This window comes from Chamaea fasciata, unplaced genomic scaffold (assembly GCF_029207755.1).
Source record: "Chamaea fasciata isolate MVZ Bird 193981 ecotype frontalis unplaced genomic scaffold, bChaFas1.0.hap1 SCAF_17, whole genome shotgun sequence".
Classification (NCBI taxonomy): Eukaryota; Metazoa; Chordata; class Aves; order Passeriformes; family Sylviidae; genus Chamaea; species Chamaea fasciata.
Genome location: NW_027094102.1, coordinates 9,493,684 through 9,514,745, shown reverse-complemented (window position 1 = coordinate 9,514,745; position 21,062 = coordinate 9,493,684). Strand labels below are relative to the sequence as shown.

At 45.4% G+C, this 21,062-nt stretch overlaps 1 protein-coding gene across 2 annotated transcripts; it reads left to right on the top strand.

Moving 5' to 3' along the window:
* Positions 1-525: 525 nt before the first annotated feature.
* On the top strand, positions 526-19,902 carry RPN2 (ribophorin II). 2 transcript variants are annotated; one of them, XM_066198942.1, is made up of 18 exons: positions 526-610; positions 695-897; positions 3,169-3,264; positions 3,905-4,080; positions 4,925-5,000; positions 5,380-5,514; positions 7,580-7,756; positions 8,109-8,227; positions 8,585-8,690; positions 11,052-11,143; positions 11,272-11,386; positions 11,715-11,909; positions 12,430-12,516; positions 13,015-13,110; positions 14,249-14,324; positions 15,242-15,371; positions 17,032-17,116; positions 19,529-19,902. In XM_066198942.1, exons 1-17 carry the CDS (start codon positions 526-528, stop codon positions 17,081-17,083), a joined length of 2,016 nt encoding a protein of 671 aa, XP_066055039.1. In that variant the 3' UTR covers positions 17,084-17,116; positions 19,529-19,902. The 2 variants fall into 2 exon arrangements, with proteins under 2 accessions (XP_066055039.1, XP_066055040.1); XM_066198943.1 differs by lacking the exon at positions 17,032-17,116 and having other exon boundaries at positions 590-610.
* Positions 19,903-21,062: the final 1,160 nt, after the last annotated feature.

Genomic DNA, 21,062 nt, shown 5'->3' with positions numbered 1-21,062 from the left:
CAGTGCGACACAGCGGGCACGGCACAGGGCACGGCACAGGGCACGGCACAGCGCCAGACAGCGCGGCACGGTGTGACACCGTGTGACACAGCACGCCGCGGCGTGGCACGGCTCTGCACAGCTGGACACAGCGTGAGAATACTGGGATGGGGTGTGGCATAGCACGGCACGGCGCGACAGACCGCGACAGACCGTGACAGAACGCGACAAGACCCGGGACAGCCTCAACCCTGGGGCGCTTTCCCGCCGCGGCCCCTTTAAGGCGCCCTGGCCAATCAGCGCAGCCCACATCCCCGCCAGGGGCCGCCCCCGAGGCCCGCCGGGAGGCCCCTACCACTCCCGCCCGCCGGGGGAGTCACTTCTCCCCGTGGCCTGGCGACCCCGGCGCTGCCCGCTCCCCGCTCGCTGCCTCGCGGGCCCCGCTCGCTTCACTCTCGTTCGCTCCTTCTCGGTTGTCACAGTGGGCAGCAGTGGAGCTGAGGGGACCCTCGCACAATCCGCCGTTCCTCTCACCCCCCCCGTAGCATGATGGCGCGTGCCGGGGCGGGGCGGGGCGTGGGGCGGAAGCGGCGCCGTGGCGCGGGAGGGGGCGGCATCATGGCGGCGCCGGGTGAGGCGAGGGCGGCGGGGCTGGGGCCGATGTCGGTACCGCGGGGATGGCGGGACCCGGGGCAACGCGTTTATCTCTCCGCAGGCCCGAGGCTGCGTCTGGAGGCGGCGCTCAGCTTCCTGCTTCTCCTCGCCGGTGCCCAGGCCCTTGTCCCCAGCCATCGTCTCGCTGCCCGGGACCTGGCGCGGCTGCGGGCGGTGCTGGAGCGGCCCTTCACCGACGTGCGGGCCGCCTACTACTCCATCGTGGGGCTCGGCAGCCTCGGGCTGCGCGTGGCGGACGAAAAGGTGAGCGGGGGAGGGCCCGGCTGTCTCTGCTCGGGGCTGCTTTGCTGTCTCAGGGGCTGCTGCATAGCATTGGAGGACGAATTATTAATATACGATGAGTTTATAGAGAGAGCCCTGCTTGGGCAGGGCCGTGTGGCAAATGTAAAACGTGCTTGCGTTATATCCTTAGTAAGTACTGGAGTATCACTGGTGATTGGCTACTGTCATGTGTTATTTGGATAAATTACATCCTTGTCCGGGCGGTAACGTGGCCCTGCTCGCTGACACTCACTGCCTGTCAATGGTGGCCTCAGGGCTCCCTCCTCCACGGCTCGTTGTGGTGTTACTGTGGGTATCAATTTGTTTAACTGCCTTGTGAGTAAGTTCCCTGCCTGTGGCACATTTGGTGCACTGTACTGTTAAATAGAGTTCCCATTCGTTTGTTTCAGTTCAAGTACTGGATTCAGGCGGTGCTATTTTTATGTATGATTAATTATTTAATTTTAAGGCCGGTGGTATCAGCATAATTCTTACTGTGCTGTGTCTCTAAGCATTTCTGGTTTAAACATTGCAGGTTGTGCTTGTATCAGCCTCCTCACACAGGCACACCTGCTCACGTGCATGGGGATGTTTCCCTGTGCTTGTGAACTGCAAATGGAATTTTTTTTCCTCACAGATTCATCCAGTGCAAGGGTTCTAAGCCCTTTGGTCTTGGTTTCTCTTTGAGTGCTGTACATAAGCTGTTAACTGTGAGGCTTCTGAAGATGGGGTTCAACAGTGCACCCCTTGCTGTGGCCAGTTACTGATTGTCTGTGAGCTACACTGGGAATTGCTGCTTTCCTTTGTGTCATTCTAGCTGGGCTTTTTATTAGCTCCTAGTTCTGGCAGTGATAGCACAGCAGGGGAACAGCATTTATTTATTGATTTGTTTATTTATTTACTTATTTCTCAACGTTTGTGGTGAGACTTCTTTCTGCACAGTGCACCTCTTCACAGGATGGGGCTATTTAAAAGGTACAGGTAGTAAAAATAATAGCTAGGTATAACTCTTGAACATCTGTTGTGGAATGACCCAGCCTTGAGATGTTTGTGTGCCTTGATAAGCTTTCCTTGAGGCTGAACTGTCCTAGCTCCCTCAGCCCTCCCTCCTGGAGGTGCCCCAGTCCCTCATCATCTCCACAGCCCTCCAGTCTGTCCTTGTCTGTCTCGAGCTGGGGAGCCCAGCACTGAGTACAGCAGCTGTGCCTCAGCAGGGCTGAGCAGAGGGGCAGGATCATGTCCCTGAGCTGCTGGCAGTGCCCTTCCCAGTGCACCCCAGGACACTCATGGACAGCTTGTTGTCCCCCAGGCCCATCTCTGGAAGGTTGTCCCATTGGTTAAACATGATTTCCCCTTGATGAATCTGTGTTGGCTACTCCTCATCACCCTTTTCCTCCACTTGTTTTGAGATGAGAGCCAGGATGAGCTGTTCCAGCACCTTTCCAGGGCTGGAGGTGAGGCTGGCTGGCCCTGTGCTTCCTTGTGTCCTCTTCCTTGCCCTTTGTGAAGATTGAAGTGACATTGACTTTCCTCCTCTTTTCCATGAGCTTCTAAAGATGATGGAGAATGGCTTAGCCATAAAATTTGCCAGCTCCCAGAGCACTTGTGGCTGCATCCCACTGAGGCCCATGGATTTGAGGGTGTTGGATTTGATTAAGTGATCTCTAACCTAATCCTCTTCAGCCAAGGGAAAGTCTAGGAATATTTATTCCTAGATAACTCAGTCCTGTCCTGCTTGTAAAGGCTCCTGTGCTCCACATACTCAAAGTCCTGTGCTTTATGTATGAGCAAGTTAAATTCTTGGTTATTTACTGGTAAAAATGCACCCCAGTGATCCAAATAATCTTTGTGTTTATGCTGTACCTGCTTTCCCCACTTTTCTCTCTGCACTCTTTGAAAGTCTGTATTTGTATCCATTAATGATGGTGTAATATTCAGCTAGAAAGGAAGATCACCTTCAGAATTTCTGTTCATCTGTTCTCTATTCTGGAAGATTTGCTACTAAATACACCTGTTAGACTTTAATTTTGATAGGCTTTATAATTATAATCAATTTAGGTTTGAATTATGGTTGCAGTAGACCTTATGTGAAAATTCCTTATGTCTTTTAGGAGGGACCACCCTTTCTTCTGTGCAACACTTGGCAGAGTAGGATCTGGGGGGGTATGAAAATGCACAGTGTTCATGAAATTGTCTTAGAGCATCACTTAAATCTCCTCTCAGTGGTTTATGTTAAATTCTGTTTCTCCATAGGCTGCATGCAAGTTCATCAAATCTCATGTGGACTCCAGCAGTGTTGAATCCCTTTTTTATGCTGCCCAGTCCATCCAGGCCCTGTCAGGCTGTGAGGTGAGTGTGGTGGGTTCTGCAGACAGATATTACCAAGGAAATACTTGCCTTGATTTTTTTTTTCCTTGGGTTTGTTTTATGCGTAACTTCTACTTTCTTTTAGTGGATTGTTCTCTGTTGTGCCTTAGGTAAATAAATGTTTGGACGTGCTCTACACAAGGTGAAGTATAAATATATAACACAAGTATTTGGTCCAGGGATGTTTTTTAATTGAACACTGATGGCTAGGAAAAAAGGCAGCACATTTTGTTAGAATTCTCAGAACTGTGTCAAATAGAAACTCTTTGTGTGGATGAAAGTGTTGGAACACTGCTGGATACAGTTGCAGACCACCCTTGCAGAACTTGGGTGGGTTATCCAAGTCCCTCCCCTGGCTACTGCACAGAGGTGATGCTTCATGAAAAGCAGTAGCAGGTTAGCAGGATAAGTCTGAATGGATTATCCTGACTAATTGATGGTTGGCAGCAAAACTTAAGGACTTAATCAATTAAACTAAAAAAGTAATGAGTGATAAATGGATTTTCCCTGGAAGCTTATAGTAGTTCACCAGTCTAGTGTTGCTCCAGAAAGGAATCAGTGGTGGTTTGTAGGCCATTTTTGTTCAAGTGTGATTCACTGTGTTCCCTGTGCTCTTCCTCAGGTCACCATTTCAAATGAGACCAGGGAGCTGCTGCTGGCAGCTGTCAGTGAGGATTCCTCAGTCACCCAGATCTTCCACGCTGTGGGTGCCCTGAGTGGCTTTGGCCTTCCTTTGGCATCCCAGGACGCCCTGAGTGCCCTCACTGCTCGTCTCAGCAAGGAGGAGAGTGTGCTGGCGTGAGTCTCAGACAGGAGGCGTTCACATTTATCCTCCAGGCAACTGGGTTTTCAATTAAAGAGTATTTTAATGCTTCATATTTGTAATATAAATGTAGTGGAGTAGGTGCTGTGTTTTCATTTGGTGTATTTTTCCTGTTCATTATTGTTCCTCAGGGGAAGGAAATATATGTTTTGGGGCTATTTTTGTGTGATTTTGTGAATGAACTTATATATTCAGTTTAGCTCAAGGATAATGTCAGTAAAGGGATGGTATCCCAAAAAAAGCCTCCATTTAAAAGGATTGACAACAGAATTTTTACTTTATACCCAACCATGATTCTGTGTCATTGCAGCAGACTTAATGCTCTTTCTCAGCCCTGCTTGTAGTCTGGGGTGCCTGTACTGTGAGCTGGAAAATATGTGCCAGTAAACTGAAGGAATCTTGGCATTTATCACCAAAAAAATTCATTTCACTGTGACATAAGAGAACAGAATGTCCCTTAAAGGCTGAGGAAGAAAGGGAAGCTTTAAGACTTGCTTTGTTGACTAAAAAAATGGATTCCTGGAAGCCTCAGTAGCAAGTCTGGGATCTGTGCACTGCAGGGATCAGTTTGTTCTCTTCTCTGCCTTTGAGTCTGTGAGTTTCTTGCAGTGCTTATGCAGCTAAAATGACATTCTGTAATGAATGCTAAGTTCACGCTAAATCACTTCAGATTCGTTCTCTTGAGTGAACTGAAGGCAGGAACAGCTGTTTTACACTTCATTCAGAATAGAAAATGCAGTTGCTTTGATTTAAATGATGTTTGGCTTTTAAGGAAGGAATAATCATACACTTGTTTGGTTTTGTTTGTTCTTGTTTAAGAACCATCCAGGCTTTGGAGACGGCCTCTTACCTGTCCCAGCAGGCAGATCTGAGTAGCATTGTTGAGGAGATTGAGGTAGGAACACACTGTGCTCTCTAATTATTGAGAAATTTGCTAGATTGCTTTAGAACTAAGAGATGTATTAATGTGAGAAAAAAAGGGAAAACCAGCCTGACTAATTGTCTGCCTGCATGATGTGGCTTGGCCTTCAAGCAGATAATTCCTTGGACTTTTATCTGTTTCACAGTGGACTGAAACACAGAAAATCCTGAATTTACATATAACTAAATCCACTAAAGGCTGGAAGATTTTCTTTCTTCCTGCTTCTAAATAACTATTAGAAAATATATCATTGATCCCATGCAGATAATTCTTGATTTCAGGCCTAACAGCAGAGTTAACTTCTGCAGATCCCTTAGAATGCAATTTAAATTTTGTTAACTCTTTCTGTCAGGATCTTGTTGCTCGCTTGGATGACCTGGGTGGAGTTTACCTGCAGTTTGAAGAAGGAATTGAGACTACTGCCCTGTTTGTTGCTGCTGCCTATAAGCTGTCAGACCATGTGGGTACAGAGCCAGCAATAAAGGAGGTCTGTACCTGCCCTTTCCTTCCTTGCACACTCCAGCTCCCAGAAAGGATCTGCTCAGTCCCTGTGGTGCAGTGCCAGAGCCTGGTATAACTGGGTAGAATTTCTGCTGGAAAAAGTATTGAGCACACTCAGTGAAAAGGGACTTTGTGGAGGGTATGCTAGGAAACAGAATCTAAGAGGAAATTCCAACTTAAAGATCACAGGCTGGATTTGTTGAGTTTTTTCCTTTTTCAAGTGTACAGAAGGAAATTGCAAGTGAAGCTTAGCTTTTCTTTGTTTATTGAGACAAGGTGTTGAAAAAAACCCCTCTTTTCAGAGTTTGTTCTGGTATTTGGCACTTGTAGCACTTCCCAGCATTTCAAGGTATTTTGCAGATGTTATTTATCTGTGAGGAAATGCAGGCACCCCACTTTGGGGTGCCCAAAAGAGAGACAGCATCACCATGTGCCTGCAGGAATCCAGATGAAAAAAACTTACTGTCTAAGGTGAAAGACTGCCAGAAACTTCTTTAGATCTTGGTTAAGTTGGAAATCATTACTGCAAGCTATCCACTTGATTTTTTTTTTTCCCCACGAGTTAATGGAGTTAGATGTACTTTGGAGTGAGAATGGCAGCTCCCTAAAGCACAAGCCAAAGTGGAAGGGTTAAGACTGAAGCCAGTGTGGGACGTCTGAGTTCAGTCCTGGCTCTTTTCCACACTGCTGCCAAACACACTAATGCAAAGTCATTTTGATGTCATTTTTGAGGTGGTGATTCTGGTACACACAATTCAAACTGTCAGTGTCCAAATTATGTTTTAAAAAGAGACCAATTAAGGGAAATAGTTTAGTTTTTTTCAGAATTGTGGTGTCAGAAGTGCTGCTGTTGGGGCTCAAGGCTTTATCTCTGGTGAATGGTGAGAGTGCCTTTGGAATGCCACAAAACTGTCTTTAAAAAATAACATGCACAATTAGAAAAAATAACTCCCTGGTTTTTTTTCCCCCAACAACTTCAATGAGAGTGTCAGTTGCTGATAAAGGTCTGGAGCAGTGCCATGCTCTCCACAGACAGGAAAACCACTGCAGGATTTGTACTGCGCAGAAGTTCTCTAGCATTTGTCTGGATGCTTTCTCTAGGTGTGATGTTGTTTAGTGTTCAGTGGTACAAGCAGGAGAGTGAAAGTTTGAGATGCAGTGGATTTCATTTAGAAGTGTTCTTTATGGGTCACTAAGCTGTATCCCTATTGCTTTATTTGGGATTGTCTTTGATTGTTCTCATTCTCGTTAGAATTTAGCCTGAAATCCTTGGTTTGGATCAAAGTACAGGTAGCCAATCCCTCTCTTTTCCAGACTAGCAGGGAGTGATGGAAGAAGCTGAATAATGATGGGTAATGAATAATCTGCAGAGAGTGGTGCAGATGCCCTAACCCTACTGAATCAGCCTGCAAAACCAGCTGGGAGGATGCTGTCCCACTCTTACTTTGGAGAGAACAAATTAGCTTTGGCACATCCCAGAGCCAGAGCTGGCTCTGTGCTCCTGGTGGTACTGCTTTAAAACTAATCCTCTTAGCTTGAGGACACTGCTGAGCCTAAGGGGATAAGCCTGCATGGGCCTAGACTGGCTCCTTCCAGAGCCATTGGGATGCTTTGCTCCGTGGCCTTCTTGGCCTGGCAGGTAGCCAGGACATCAAGCCTGGTCCTCCTCCACTGTGTGAAGACAATTGTGCAGCTCCTGCAGCCAAATTGTCTTTTTGCAGCCACATGCAGTCTGGGTAGTGGAGCTGATGACATCTTTTTACTCCAAAACACATCATTTGCAGAGGTGGATCCTTATTGTGCTTTTCCAAGTTCTTGAGACAGTTCCAGCCATTGTGGTTGGAACCTCCCAGCCAAGAATAAGAATGCACACGAAATTCCAAAGGTAGATAATTTTGGGTTACCTCATAATTTGAACTGTTTTTAAAGCAAATGGAAAACTAAACAGTCTTTTATAAATGATGCTTTCATTAATAACATAATACTGAGCCAACCTGCAATGTTGTGGTGAGCTGCTGGTGCTTATACGTGGTTGGCTTTTCCTCTTTCAGGATCAGGTCATCCAGCTGATGAATGCCATTTTTAGCAAGAAGAACTTTGAGACCCTCTCAGAGGCTTTCAGCATTGCTCGCGCTGCAGGTTCCTTGTCCCAGAACCGCTTCCACCTGCCCGTCATCGTTGTCCCCGATGGGGCTGCAGCTGTGTCTCATCATCAGCCTGTGCTCAGGGTAAGGCCTTAGCCCCAAAGCTTGGCTCAGCCTGTGGTGCTGTAGCTCTGGGCTGACTGAAAGCTGGTGGCTTTCGCTTTTAGCTCTGTGTCTCAGGCTCCAGCAGATCTGGGATTTTAGGGCTTATGTGAAGTCATTCTTAGGAGCCTCGGCTTACCAGGCACTGCCTCAAGAAAGCATGGTGTGGAAGTGAGCTCTTCCCCTTCCCTGTTGTGTTAGAAAGAAAAGGGGAATCTGGGATGCTGAGCAGGGAAGAGCTCTGGGGGTGTAACACTGCGGGGCACCGAGTTGTCTGTGCTCCTGCATTCCTTCTGGGACTAGTCTCACATAAATGCTGGTTTATCTCTCCTAGCTACAAGTGACCAATGTTATGTCCCAGCTCCTGACTCAAGTTTCTGTAAAGCTTGACCAAGCCAAGTCTGTGTCTAGCAAAGCCACTGTCCTTCAACAGCTACCATTTACTCTCTCTGGGTAAGAAAATAAATTATTTTTAGAAAAAGGCAAACAGGTGTTATTTAAGCAATGTTGGACTTACTTTTCCATAAGTGTTTTTCCACCAGAGAAATGTTTTTGTGATAGAAAACTCAAAATGCTGTGGTTGTGTTTTGTTAGTGTAGAGTAACTGATCACATTTGGTGGTGATGTTGAATTTCTGTTGTTTTTCTTTTGACTGGGAGTGGGAAATTCCAATGTTCTTTTGACTTGGGTCAGCTTGGAAGAATTCTTTTCCTGCTGCACTTAACAATGTTACTTTTGTGTTGTGTTTGTTTACCTGTTTAATGTAGCGTGTTTGTTGGTTTCTTAACACCTTGGGGTTTTTCCTTACAGAGATTTCTTTGAGCTGAACTTCATGAGTGTGAAACCTGCTAGTGGATATTATGATTTCACTATCAGTGTAGATGGAGATAAGCGATTTATTGCTAACAAAGTGGAGGTGGGTGTGCTCTTTGATGTATTTTCGTTCTGTGCTATTCACTGAAACAGCTTTTTATTCATACTTGTGAAGGATGTTGCCAGTTGTATGGAATTTTTATCACATGCTTTTCTGTAATGCATTGGATTTTGACTCAGGATTATGGCCAGTAACCAGATTAAATACATGATCAAAAGGGATTTGTGTAAATTTCAAACCTGTCTTATCACTGAGATGCTGATCTGACAGCATTTGAACAAAGGGTAACAGTGGAGGTGTTTATATGGCAGCCCTAAGTCGATATACAGAAATGATTACCAAGTGTGAGCTCTTCAGAGCATTCCAGAGTTGAGCCCATAATTCTCTAGGCTTGGCTCTCGGTTGCCTGATGTGTGGAAGCTGAGCATTTGTTGTTGTCTGTTTGTATAAGCTCTAGAGCCCTAGAAGAGAGTCAAGGGGGTCTTCTGGCATTTCCAAACTGTGTATATGGTGAAGATTTTGTAGTGGAGAAGCAGTGACCAAAGCAGATGAAGTTTTCTTTTCATGCATAAACAGCCCTTTTTTGGTGGCAAAAGCTGTTAGACCACAGTACTCTGAAGAGCAGTTTTATATAAACATTTGGAGTTTTCCTTTCCTCAAGTTTGTTAGAGTGAGGGGAATGTGACTTCTCTGACTGTTCATGTAGTCACCCCAGTGTCAACAGCTGAGAATGCTCTTCTCCAAAGAGGTCCACTCCCAGGGTTCGTTTTTGCCCTCAATCACCTATTTAAGGAAACAATTAGCATTTCAAGTCTTCCAACGTTTTTAGCTTGGAGTGGAGGAAGACACAACTGCTGACCTTTACTCTGAGCATCAAATTGTCTCTGTCAGTGGAGCAGTAATGGCACTCCGGGGTGTCAGAAGGGGCTGGATTGTGCTGCTTAAGCTGGGGCTGGCACAGGGAGGCACGGGCAGGAATGTATTAGCACCGGCAGCTTTGTGGGAACCGAGGCTAATAAGACACATTGTTACGGGGGAGGACTGCTGGGGAGCTGCTTTTTTTCCTTACTGTTATTAGCATTAATTGTCCTTAATGCACCATCGTTTTGACAGTAATGAGCTAAACCAGTGGGTTATTACTCAGGCAGAGACTACATTTCCTGGCATTAAAATATTTGAGAGATGTTTGTGTACTGTGCAGTTGGAGGGGCTGTGTGCAGCAGCTCTGAGTGGCCTCCACACAACTTTTTTAAAATTAATATTTCATTAGTCCCTCGTTCTTTACCCCTGTCTTGGAACAAATTAAGGCTTTGCTAAAGTTAGCCTGAATCGTCTGCGTGTTAATGGATCCATTTTTGGGGGTAGCCTCTCTCTTAAATTACACTTTTTGTTGTAAAGGAGCTGCCAAGATGATTTTGTTTGAAGTCTGACCCGAATAGTTTAGTTAATGTTTTTACATGTTTTTCCTCCAGGTTCTCTGTGAATTATTTTTCAGTGTGGGGCTGGTTGACATGAGCAAACCTGTAATAACAAATCGTAGTAGAAGATGAAAAATATCTTGGCAATAAAACTTCAGTTCTCTAGGGGAGCATTTGTAAGCTGTGAGAACAAATGTGCTAATTAAAAACTACAGACTGCAGTGACTGCTTATGTTTGAGAGAAGAATTGAAATCAGTCAAACCCACTCGGCTCAGTGCCTGAATGGGCTGTGGTTTGGGGCTGGGGAAAGGGCAGGAAATCATTTCTCTGCTTGGGGTTTATACTGCACTTAGCACAGAGGAGTGTGATAAATGGCAGGGCCTTATTGGCTGCCCAGCACTAAGGGGTAAATGCTGTGCTCTGAAGGAAAGCTTGCTGGACAAAGTGCAGCTCTGCAGGAATGCTTTGGCATTTGCCTGCTGGTAATAAAATCAACGGAAACCTGTTGGGCTTTAGGAGCCAACAGAGGCAGAACTGTTTCTGTCTGGAGACCTCTTGTCTCAAGTTGCTGTCCAGAAAATAGAAGGGCATGTGCACAGGCAGTGTGAAGTTGTATCATATGTGATGTAATCTTTAATAGCTCGTTTCTGCTTGTTCAAAAGGAAAACTAGTTGGATCTGGATAGTTGGACTGTCATTAAAAACAGCTCTCTCGAGGACAGCTAATTCCAGCAAGCCTGAGAAGCTGGTGTCTGCAGAGCTGGCTGCTTGTTCAAAGGGAGGGCTCAGGGTCAGTGATTGGTGCAGGAGCTTTGCCAGAAGATAAATTGCTGTAGATCCCTCTGTGCAGGTTAGGCTCTCACTTGGGCTTAGGCATAAGACCCTCTTTGGAGAAGGGAGAAGAGCTAAAGCATCTGCAGTGAATTTGACCATAACTGGTGTATGTAGAGTGCTCTGAAGAATCTTCTATTGTGTTTTGTTGCAGCTGAAAGTAAAAGTTTCCACAGAAGTGGGGATTACAAATGTAGATCTTTCTACCGTGGATAAAGATCAGAGCATTGCACCAAAAACAACCAGGTAAAACGGTGTGGGGTGTGTGATCCTGGAAGGGAAACATGGGCTCTAGACTAGAGCTTTGCTTTCTCTGAGCACCCCACCTTCTCTTGGAAGATCACCTCAATTCTGTGTGGTTATTTTCCTCCTAGGGTAGCTTACCCAGCCAAAGCCAAGGGCTCGTTCACTGCTGACAGCCATCAGAACTTTGCTTTATCCTTCCAGCTGATAGATGTGAACAGTGGAGCTGAACTCATCCCTCACCAGGTTAGGACAATTTTTGTCATTGCTGTGTTACCAAGATGTTCCATCATGAAGCATTTGAGGTGACAGTTGCTCTTGAAAAGATTTGATAGGTTTTGAGAAGCCTTATGTTTCTGACATGTACTGTGAAGATCACTGATCTCACTAGATGGGAGATTCACTTCATTTGTTTTGTCTGGCTGTTAAATGAAACCTCTCCTGGCTCTGGTATTGTGTTGTGTTTAACTCCACAGATTGAGTGCACATAGCCTGCCATGTAAAGCACACTTCTGATTTTTTTAATGTAGATTGCTGGCTGAAAAGTCCTTGAATGTTACAATCTTCCTTGCAGACTTTTGTTCGACTTCACAACCAAAAGACTGGCCAGGAGGTGGTGTTTGTTGCAGAACCAGACAGCAAGAATGTGTACAAATTTGAACTGGATACCTCTGAAAGAAAGACTGAATTTGACTCTGCCTCTGGGACCTACACTCTCTACCTGATCATTGGAGATGCCACTCTGGAAAATCCAATCCTTTGGAATGTGGTATGTAGCTGGAAGTGGGGTGATGTGGTTTTGTCATTACAGACAGTCTATCAGGAGGGCATGGTACGGGCTTGGAAGCAAAAAGATCAAATGTTTTGTTCTTTTTAGAGAACCAGAATTCTTTTTGGCTAGCTATGGGCTCTGAGGTTTGCTGTTCATTGCAAGTTTTAAGTAAACTTTGCATCAAAGCAAGACAGAAATTAACATTAATTTCATCATGTGGTGGTGCAGAAACTTTTGAAGGTTTATGGGTTTGATTGCAATTTCACAGCAGGCTCTCAAGGTTTAACCTCTCTGTTCTTTCTCTGCTGGAAGTAAGTCCAATACTCAATGATGGATGAATGACGTTACCGCCCCTGTTTAGGAGAGGTTGCTTCTTAAAAAATCTGGTGTCTTTTTCTCAATTTCCTTTACAAATTATGTAAATCTTAGATTGTCAAATAAGGAAATGGAGCACAGTAATGGAATAGGTGTTATACATTTAGATCTAAATGCATGAAGCTGCACAATTTCATTTCAGGCTGATGTTGTGATCACATTCCCAGAAGAGGATGCACCATCCACAGTCCAGTCCAAGAACCTCTTTGTTCCCAAACCTGAAATCCAGGTACAGTCAAGATTCTATGTGGAGATGAGGGCTTAGTGTTATGTGTTCTCATCATAATTGATTTGTAAGTAATGTAATTAAAGGAAGACCAGAGTTACTGCTTAATTGAAAGAAATTTGTTGGAGTTCTCTGGTGTATGAATAAGACAGCTGTGTTCTACCTATGAGAAAGCAACTGGTGTCAGTGAAAAGACTCAGATATGAAGATTTGGCCAGGCAAGCACCACAGAAAGATCTCTCTCATTCCAGCCATCTGGGCTGATGTCAAGCTAACAAGTGCCCCTGTGGGTGCAAGGAGAAGTTAACTGTGCAAGAAATGAAATGTTCAGAGGCTGCAATAGACACTGCTTTAAAGAGTCAGTCTTTGCGTTAAGAAGAATTGCTCTCTTCCAGAGGAACCTCTGAGAACAGCACCAGGGTTGCAGCTGATTGTCTGGGGAGCAGAGGAGCTGCTCTGTTGGAACACTCCTACTCATGAGCTGGTTTTGTTTGTTTGCAGCACCTCTTCAGAGAGCCTGAGAAGAGGCCTCCCACAGTGGTCTCCAACACTTTCACAGCTCTGGTTCTCTCCCCACTGCTGTTGCTGCTCATCTTGGTGAGTGAACTGGGTCACAGGAGAGCAACACTTCCTCCCACCCAGTCCACAGTCACTTTTAGGAGGTTGGACAGCTCAACTTCTTGCTGAAACTCTTAGTTAATCATGACTGGCACAGCAGTGCTGCAGTCACAGCTAGCAGGTGTCAGTGCAGAGCATTGGTCTGGTTTGGTTTTTTGAGGTTATAGTCAAAGCAGAATAACACTGCTACCAAGTTGAAGTGGGTGGGTGAGTTTCTTCAGTGTGCTTCAGCTGGGGATGGTGAATAACAGTGGGCAGATTAAGCTGTAGTAACATTAGATTTCTGTAGGGAAAAGGGAGTTATTCTGCCTCACATGTAATAAATCCATCACAAAATCTGTTACATAATCCTATCAGATTGAATTCCCATTTATGGACATTTGAGCGTCTGTAGTTGAAACATCCACTGCTACTTACTGTATCATCAGGTCAGTGATTTGAACTTAATGTAATAAAAAAATCTCACTGAGACAAGTTAAATTATTCCTTACTTGGAAGATTATACTGATTCCAACAGTAATTTCCCATTAGCCAGTCTCACTGAAAGCTGTCATTCAGGCAGTCATGTCCTCTGGTCTGTGGAGTTCACAATATACAAGCTGATGACACTTCAATGAAAAAACTGATTGTTGCTGCTCCTCTTTTCCACCCTTCATGCCTTTATCTTTGTAGTCCAAAACTGAAAGTGTTACTATGAACAAACATCTTGTATCTATAGCTGTTCAGCTGTTCTTTGTACAAGTCCAAAATAAGAGCATTACCTTTTTTTTTTTTGTATTTTTAATGGAAATTAGTTCAACTGGGTAGAAATAGCAATGTCTATTTCCTTTTCACTATTTAAATTTGGAGCAGTGCTCTCTCATCAGTTCAAGATATTTGAGGATCTGCATTAGGGCAGTCAGAAGTAGCAGGAGAAATTTCCACTGAAGGTGCTCAACTATCCTGCCTTTAGCAAAATTACTACTGTCTCCTCTTGCAGTAGTAAACAAGTGCTTCTGTAGAGAATACACTGGATTCACTGAAGATCTTAAACAGGCTTGAAAGATGTTGAAGCTTAAAATAAAAGCTTGTGTTTCCAAGGCTGTTTAACTCCAATTTTGTTTCTTTTCCTTTTTAGTGGATCAAGATAGGTGCCAACATCTCCAACTTCAGCTTTGCTCCCAGCACCATTGTTTTTCACATGGGACATGCTGGTAAGTGTCAGAGCTTTCTGCTGTGTTTGACCTCCTCACCTGGGAGTTACAGATGACAGCCTGTGGTTAATGGGCTCGTGGTCTATTAACTCTAATGACATAACAGCATAACATTTGTTCTCTTTTTTCCATCTGCCTTCCTGCTTTTCATGATTGTTAATATGGTGATAAAGCTGTTTTGGCCATCAGCTTATAACAGCTGTCATTATCCAGGCCCCTCTCTCACTCCATTTATCTGTACTTAATAGAACTTCTTATTTCCAGAGGTCACACTTTCTTTATTGCATGTTTATCCTCTGAGAGTGGGGAGGTTCTGTGGGGATTGAGTCCTGCAGTGCTCTCAACAGGGAAAGGCTGCATCTTTTCTTTAAAGCTCTTCCCATAAAAGCCCTTCTGCTTCTTTGGCTGAACCAATTTTTTTGCATCAATTTTATTGTGTCCTTGCTTACACAGTTATTTACTGTCTTGGTAGAATTTCAAAAACATAGCAGGTTGGGAAAACATTGAACCTATTGAATTCCAAATGTCACTATGTTTCTCAGTCCAAGTCAGTTTCCTTGGAAGCTTTATTAAGCTGTAAGCCCTTACAGATGTGTGAGGTTAATATCCCCTATTGAAATCCAGACTATCCTTCTCTTTTTAACAGCCCTTAGTGTCTGTAATATGTCCATAATTCTGCCACAGGAGGGTTGGTTGCAAGCTGTCAGTGTCACATTTTCTTTCCAGAATGGGGACCCAGATGTCTTCACTCCCTGGTGATAATGTGTGGTCTTTAGAGCTGCCACTCAGAGCTTCAGAGATGAGATAGGAACCAAATGCTTAGGCCTGGCAGTACAGTTGTTCTGAGGATGACAAATGGTTGGTCTTTGAAATGCAGTTTCAGTCATGAGTTCTTTTTTATTTTTTTTTCCCCCCAGCAATGTTGGGACTCATGTATGTCTACTGGACTCAGCTCAACATGTTCCAGACTCTGAAGTACTTGGCCATTTTGGGTGGCATCACATTCCTGGCAGGCAACAGGATGCTGGCTCAGAAAGCTGTGAAGAGGTAAGAGGGGGGGGACAGAGCTTTGACATCAGTGGGGAGGAGTTCACAGGGTGCTGCTGAGTGTCACTGACCACTGCTTTGGCCTCTGGGACCTTGTGTGTGGGGCTGGGCTGCTCAGCCCCTCTTCCCTGCCTCTGGAACTGAGCAGGGCAGTGAGGGGCTGTCCCCAGGGTGCAGCTCCTGCAGAGGGAATTGTCCATGTGGCATGTGCTGAAGGAAGCTCTTAGAATAGTGTGAGATTATGAAAGCCACTATAAATGTAGGAGAGGCCCAACTGTTTGGGAGCTCTGCTTGTGATCAAGGTTTTGAGAGGAGGAAGGTAAGGTGGGAGTAAATTACTGCTGTGTTCCCCTAGCTAAGGGGAGATTGTAGAGAAAAGGAGGCAGCTGCTTCTCAGCTGTGCAGCAACAGACAAAATGCAACAAACACTAGCCAAACCCAGGGGAAATTCTGCTGGATATTAGGGATAGAGCATTCCTTTCTGTACTGGCATTGGATTCCTTGTGCACACTTGTGTCTTCTGCCACACAGTGTCTCCGTCTGCCCAGGTGTGGGCAGCCAGCAGTTTGCTGACCCAGACTGCCAGTGCAGGGCCTTGGTTAGAGGTCACACCATTCCCTCTCCTGCACTTCTGCCACACACAGTTTCCATGTGAGACTTAAGCCTTTGTACTGATGTAGCATTTGACTTTGAAGATGATTTTATTGACTTGCTTTGCCATCACACCTGTGCTTTCCTTACTTTCCCCTTTTTGAGCCACTGGATACCTGCCTGCATAGATATCTCTTGGGTCTCACCTTTTTGATTACACTCTATTAAAACCAGGACAAGGACTGTAAAAAAACCATGAGCATATAATTTTCAGAAGGCTTGCATTGATTTGTTCTCTTTAAAACATTTCTACATTTATGGCTGTGTCAAGGAGGATGATTTATGTAATTAACCATTTTCATACTGTCCTCCCAGCTTTCTCAGCCTTGCTCCCTCAGATGTCCAGCCCTCTCCCCTGTGGTATTTTATTGTGTTAGCATAACTTCCTATGGGAATTTTGTTGCCCCTGGGGCTGTTACATCATTTAATTATGTTTCCTTTTTCACTGACAGAGTAATGAGGCACTGTTATTAAGTGCAGATTGCCTAGGATACAGATTTGGGGGAAAATAATACAATGAAGCAAATCTCTAAGTGTCTTGGCTCAACCAGGGCTTCTGTTAGCACATAAATGCAGGTGGTTGGTTCCTGCTTCAAACCACTGCAGGGGGTGTCCCTGTGCTTTTTTCCCTGTAAATGACACAAAGCTGCAACTACAATGGCAAATTTGAAAGTAAAACTTCTCTCTGAGGCTAAAGTTAAACCCTTTGTACAGGACTTTAAAGTTCAAAAAGACATCTTCTTGTGAAGGCACTGCCTGCCTGTCTCAGATGCTGAAGTGCAGTGACAATTAAGCAGATTGCACTTTGAGGAGAAGCTGTGGAGGCCAGCAGCAGGCGTGGGCAGGAGAGGGAAGGGGGCTGTCTGTACAAACCAGCTTGTTACAGAAGTTACCAGAAGGCCTGGTTTTGCTTTTTTTGCATTTCTGTCACTGGGTCTGGTTCCTGGAACAGGGCTGCTTTCTTCCTTGCTGTCTTCTCTGAACCTTTCTCCCTCTCTCCTTTTGGCAGGATCGCTGCAGAGCAGAGCAGTAGGTTGGCAAAGTATAGAACGCTGCGGTAAAAGGGGGTTTGCTAGTGACCAGCTCTTCAGGAAGTAAGGGCCTTTTTGCATTTTGCCTTTCCCTGGGCATGCTGCCTGTTTCATTTCACCTCATCACTCACTCACTCACTCCTTTGACAAAAAGTATGTGAGCTGAAGTTGCTTCCCCCAACATTGCTTATTGGGCTTTAAATCAGTCCTTGGGTGCCCTGGCTGCAGCTGGGTTGGTGTATTAGCAGTACGTGTTCTCTGAGGCTAAATTGCTTTTGTGTGATTTCCTTGTCTAAGTTTGTGCTGTGATATGTGCACATGTAAGTATGCTGTTGTGGGCATCATGCAGCTCTCAGGTGATGAAATAAAATTATATTATTGCTCCTGTGAATAAATTATTAGTAATGTTGGCTGGAGGAGACCATGATGAATGTGGCTGATACCAGGGCTGTTCCCATCTGCTGCTGGTGCTCCCTAGCCCCAGCTGCAGTATTCTGGCTATTCAGCTTCCAGGCATTCTGAATTACATCCTCATTTGGGGTGCTGAGAGCTCTGTGCAGCAGAGCCAGGTCAGCACCACCTCTCTCAGCTGAGAACATGACCCAGCCCTGGGTCACCCCCCCATGAGACTGAACTGGTCATGATGGCTCAGGCAGCAGCTCCCAGCCCCCTCCATTCCATACAGTCCTGTGCTGGGTCTCCATTGCCATTTGCCAGGAGAAAGCCTTTTGTTTCCTTTCCTTCCAAGAGGTAAGGTCCCAGTTTGCTCTGTGCACACCGGTGTAGGAGGCAGGACTGCCCAGCTCTGAGTGTGTGTACATGGGGGCTTCATTCCTCATTCAGGGCTCTGGTTTGTTGTGGGGAAGAGGGAGAGTTTCTGAGATGGGTTCTGTGATGAAGCAAATCACTGTACAATGTGCTGCACAGGTACATCTGGGCACCTGCTTTCTCTCACATCCAGAGTCAGTACTCCAGGGACATGGGGAGTTGAATGGAGCCCAGTTTTTGTGGTTTAAATCAAAACCAGCACTGGGAGGTTGTGCCACACAAATGGTGTGCCCTGTGGGGAGAGCTCCTGTGTGCAGGATGGTTGCATGGAAATTACCTGTGGGAAATTTGGCATCATGTCCCTCAGAAAAACACCCTTTTGCTGTCTTTTCTTTCCCTGGAGTGTTTTGAGGTACTTGGGCACAGAGCAAGCTACAGCAAGTGACTGGAGAGGAACTGGAGGTGGCTGTCACTTGTCCTTTTAGATGACTGCTGTGTTTGCTGTTCAGGCTCCTGGGTGCTTCTCTTTAACATCACTTTGGGCCAGTGGTTTGCAGCTTTTTAGTGGCTTGTTCCCAAGTGCCTCATGAGTGTGTTCTCCACAGCCTGCATTTTTCCTGTTTCTCGGCCTGGTATTTTAACTCCTTCATTCCTTATGGGCTGTAAGTAATCCTAGAGAATCATGGAATCACACACCGGTTTGGATTGGAAGGGATCTTAAGGTCCTCTAGTTCCAACCCCACTACCATGGGCTGGGACACCGTCCACTAGACCAGGCTGCTTAGGGCCACATCCACCCTGGCCTGAAACAAATTCCAGGGATGGGGCATCAACAGCTTCTCTGGACAACCTGTGCCACTGCTTCACCACGTTCTAAATTAAAAATTTCTCCCCAACGTCTAATCTAAACCTGCCCTCTTCCAGTTTAAAACCACTGCCCCATCTGCCTGTATAAAACATCCTTCTCTCTCCTTTTCCTAAGCCCCCTTCAAGTCCTGCATGGCCGCAGTGAGGCCCCCCTGGGGCCTTCTCCAGGCTGAGCATCCCCAGCTCCCCCAGCTTTGCCTCAGAGCAGAGGGGCTCCAGCCCTCAGACCATGCCTGTGGCCCTAAGAGCTTGCAAATAACTTAATATCCATAAACCCTAAGTTAGATTTTGCTGCCATGTGCAGTCACAAGCATTTTTTCTCATTGCTGAGTTTTCTGATGCCCCAGCTGTGTCAGTTAAGAGAGTCATGCTATGTGTGCCTGTGTCTGGCATCATGGAAGGCAAAAGGACCCCAAAAAGTTGGGTTTGCTGTGCTAACCCTGCTTGATCTTCCTGGGGAGATGAAGATCTTTGTGTTGATGTGGACCAACGATTCCCAGCAGATGGATCAGCCCTGTTAAAAGGAGAAGTTAAGGTACTTGCAGGCTTTGCCTTCAGCCTGGCAGGTTTTTTTTTGTTCAGTTCTGTAATTTAGTAGGCACATTCATCCCTTTTGCACCAGAAATTAATCTTCATTTTCTCTGACCATTTCCATGCTCCTTGAATTCCATCCCCCATTCCAGAGCAGAACTGATTTTATCACTCAAATTAACTGCTTAGGGGGAAGTTTTCCAATGAGCTTCTTTGTGAGAGAATGATGGGTCTGGGGGCACTTGTACTGCACAACCAAGTGCTTTGTTGCCTGGAAGAGTTCATTTTTTTTAAAATTTTTCTTTCCAGGACGCACTAGTACCAGAAGAATGGAAGAAATGTGGAAAAAAGCAAAGCAAATGCCTTCAGAACAGAAGCGAATAAATAACTGAAAGGCCAGAAGAAGGAAGGCAGAAGAAGAAAATTCTTTTTTATATATTAAGTCGAAAGGGTGCCAGTTAAACTTTTTTTAAAATCCTTATTTTCATCATTGTGTTCATGCTACTGGAGTGCTTTTCATATGAATCTGGAAAATCTTTTCTTCCCTGGATCCTCCCCCCTTCTCCCAGGACATTTGAATTTTCTTTCAAGAAAAAGGAAGAAGAAAATACAAATCTGCTCTTTCCCAGATGCCCTTTCCTCATCCTAAAGATTTGTGAATAAAGAGGAAAGAATGGTCCTGAGTGTTGTGTTTTGGCTGTCTCAGAGGCAGTGATTGGAAGCTGGGTTCACATGGGAATGAAAAGAGCTTTTTCTGGTGGGTAATTTTGTGTGTGAGTCATTACTGAGTGTGAAGCTTCCTGTTCTTTCATGTCCTTTCCCTGGGGGCAGTTTATTGGGGAGGATTTCCCTCCTGCCTTTCTCCACTGAAGGCTCCTCTCTCGCATTCCAGGCTGTGCCCAGCTGGGTCAGACCCTGAGGGGAGCCAGCTGTGGTGGTGGTGTGCCTGGCTGTCTCTGACCCAGCAGTTTTGGGGGTCCTGTGTGGCTTCACTTTCTCTCCAGCCTCTGGCAGTGGCCTTCTCACTCCAGATACGAGTTCGAGTTCGATGGAGGTTGTTGCCTCTGGTCCTCTGTGAAACCAAAGGTCAGGCTGCTGCTTGCCCTGTGGCCGTGTTTGAGTTACTCAAACTCTAATTTCCCACCTAATTACTCCCTTTAGGACCACCAAGCTGTGCTGAGGCAGCAGATTTGGGTGTTACTGAAGGACTCACAGATAGAAGTCACTAAAGGCTTAAATCTCCTCATGATGCGCAACTTCCACATGGAAAACTTAACAGTTGCTCCCTCCCCGCTCTTGTTCATCCTCTGTCAAGGGTAGTTGCTTTAGAGGCCTTTTGGCAAAGGAATCTTATGAAATGTCTTCTGGAAATCCAGGAAAATCACATCAGCAAGCAAGCATGTAGATAAAGGGTGTGGATCTGAATCCTCCAAAGCATTTCATGTGTGTAAGACGTGACCCCACTTTATTAAATCCACCTTGTCCCTTCCCCATGCTGTTGCTCACACTTAGCTCACTGTTCCTGCCTGTTCTAGCAGTTCCTACCTGCTTGTTGAGTGTAAACATTAGGATGGACCCACAGAGGTTTAATGAACTTCTCTGACCTCCTCTGCATTCCAAACACCAGATCTCAGGCTGCATCAAGTCCTGTGTGACTAAAGGAGTTTTAGACAAGAAATAACTAAGATGCTATTTGTAATAATTTACCTGGAAATATTCTTTTTTAGCCTCATATTTTGTTACTGCTCACTTACTTTGTTTAGTAACTACTTCTTTCTGCTGATGCTTTGTGCTAGGGCAGAACTTTGCCTGTGCCTGTAGAGCTGCAGTGTGTTATCCAAGG

Bases quoted from the DNA above. Each gene is read 5' to 3' on its own strand.
- RPN2 (XM_066198942.1), top strand. From the start codon at position 526: ATGATGGCGCGTGCCGGGGCGGGGCGGGGCGTGGGGCGGAAGCGGCGC. The intron at 611-694 runs GTGAGGCGAGGG...ATCTCTCCGCAG, and splicing joins CGGCATCATGGCGGCGCCGG to GCCCGAGGCTGCGTCTGGAG. The intron at 11,387-11,714 runs GTTAGGACAATT...TCTTCCTTGCAG, and splicing joins CTGAACTCATCCCTCACCAG to ACTTTTGTTCGACTTCACAA.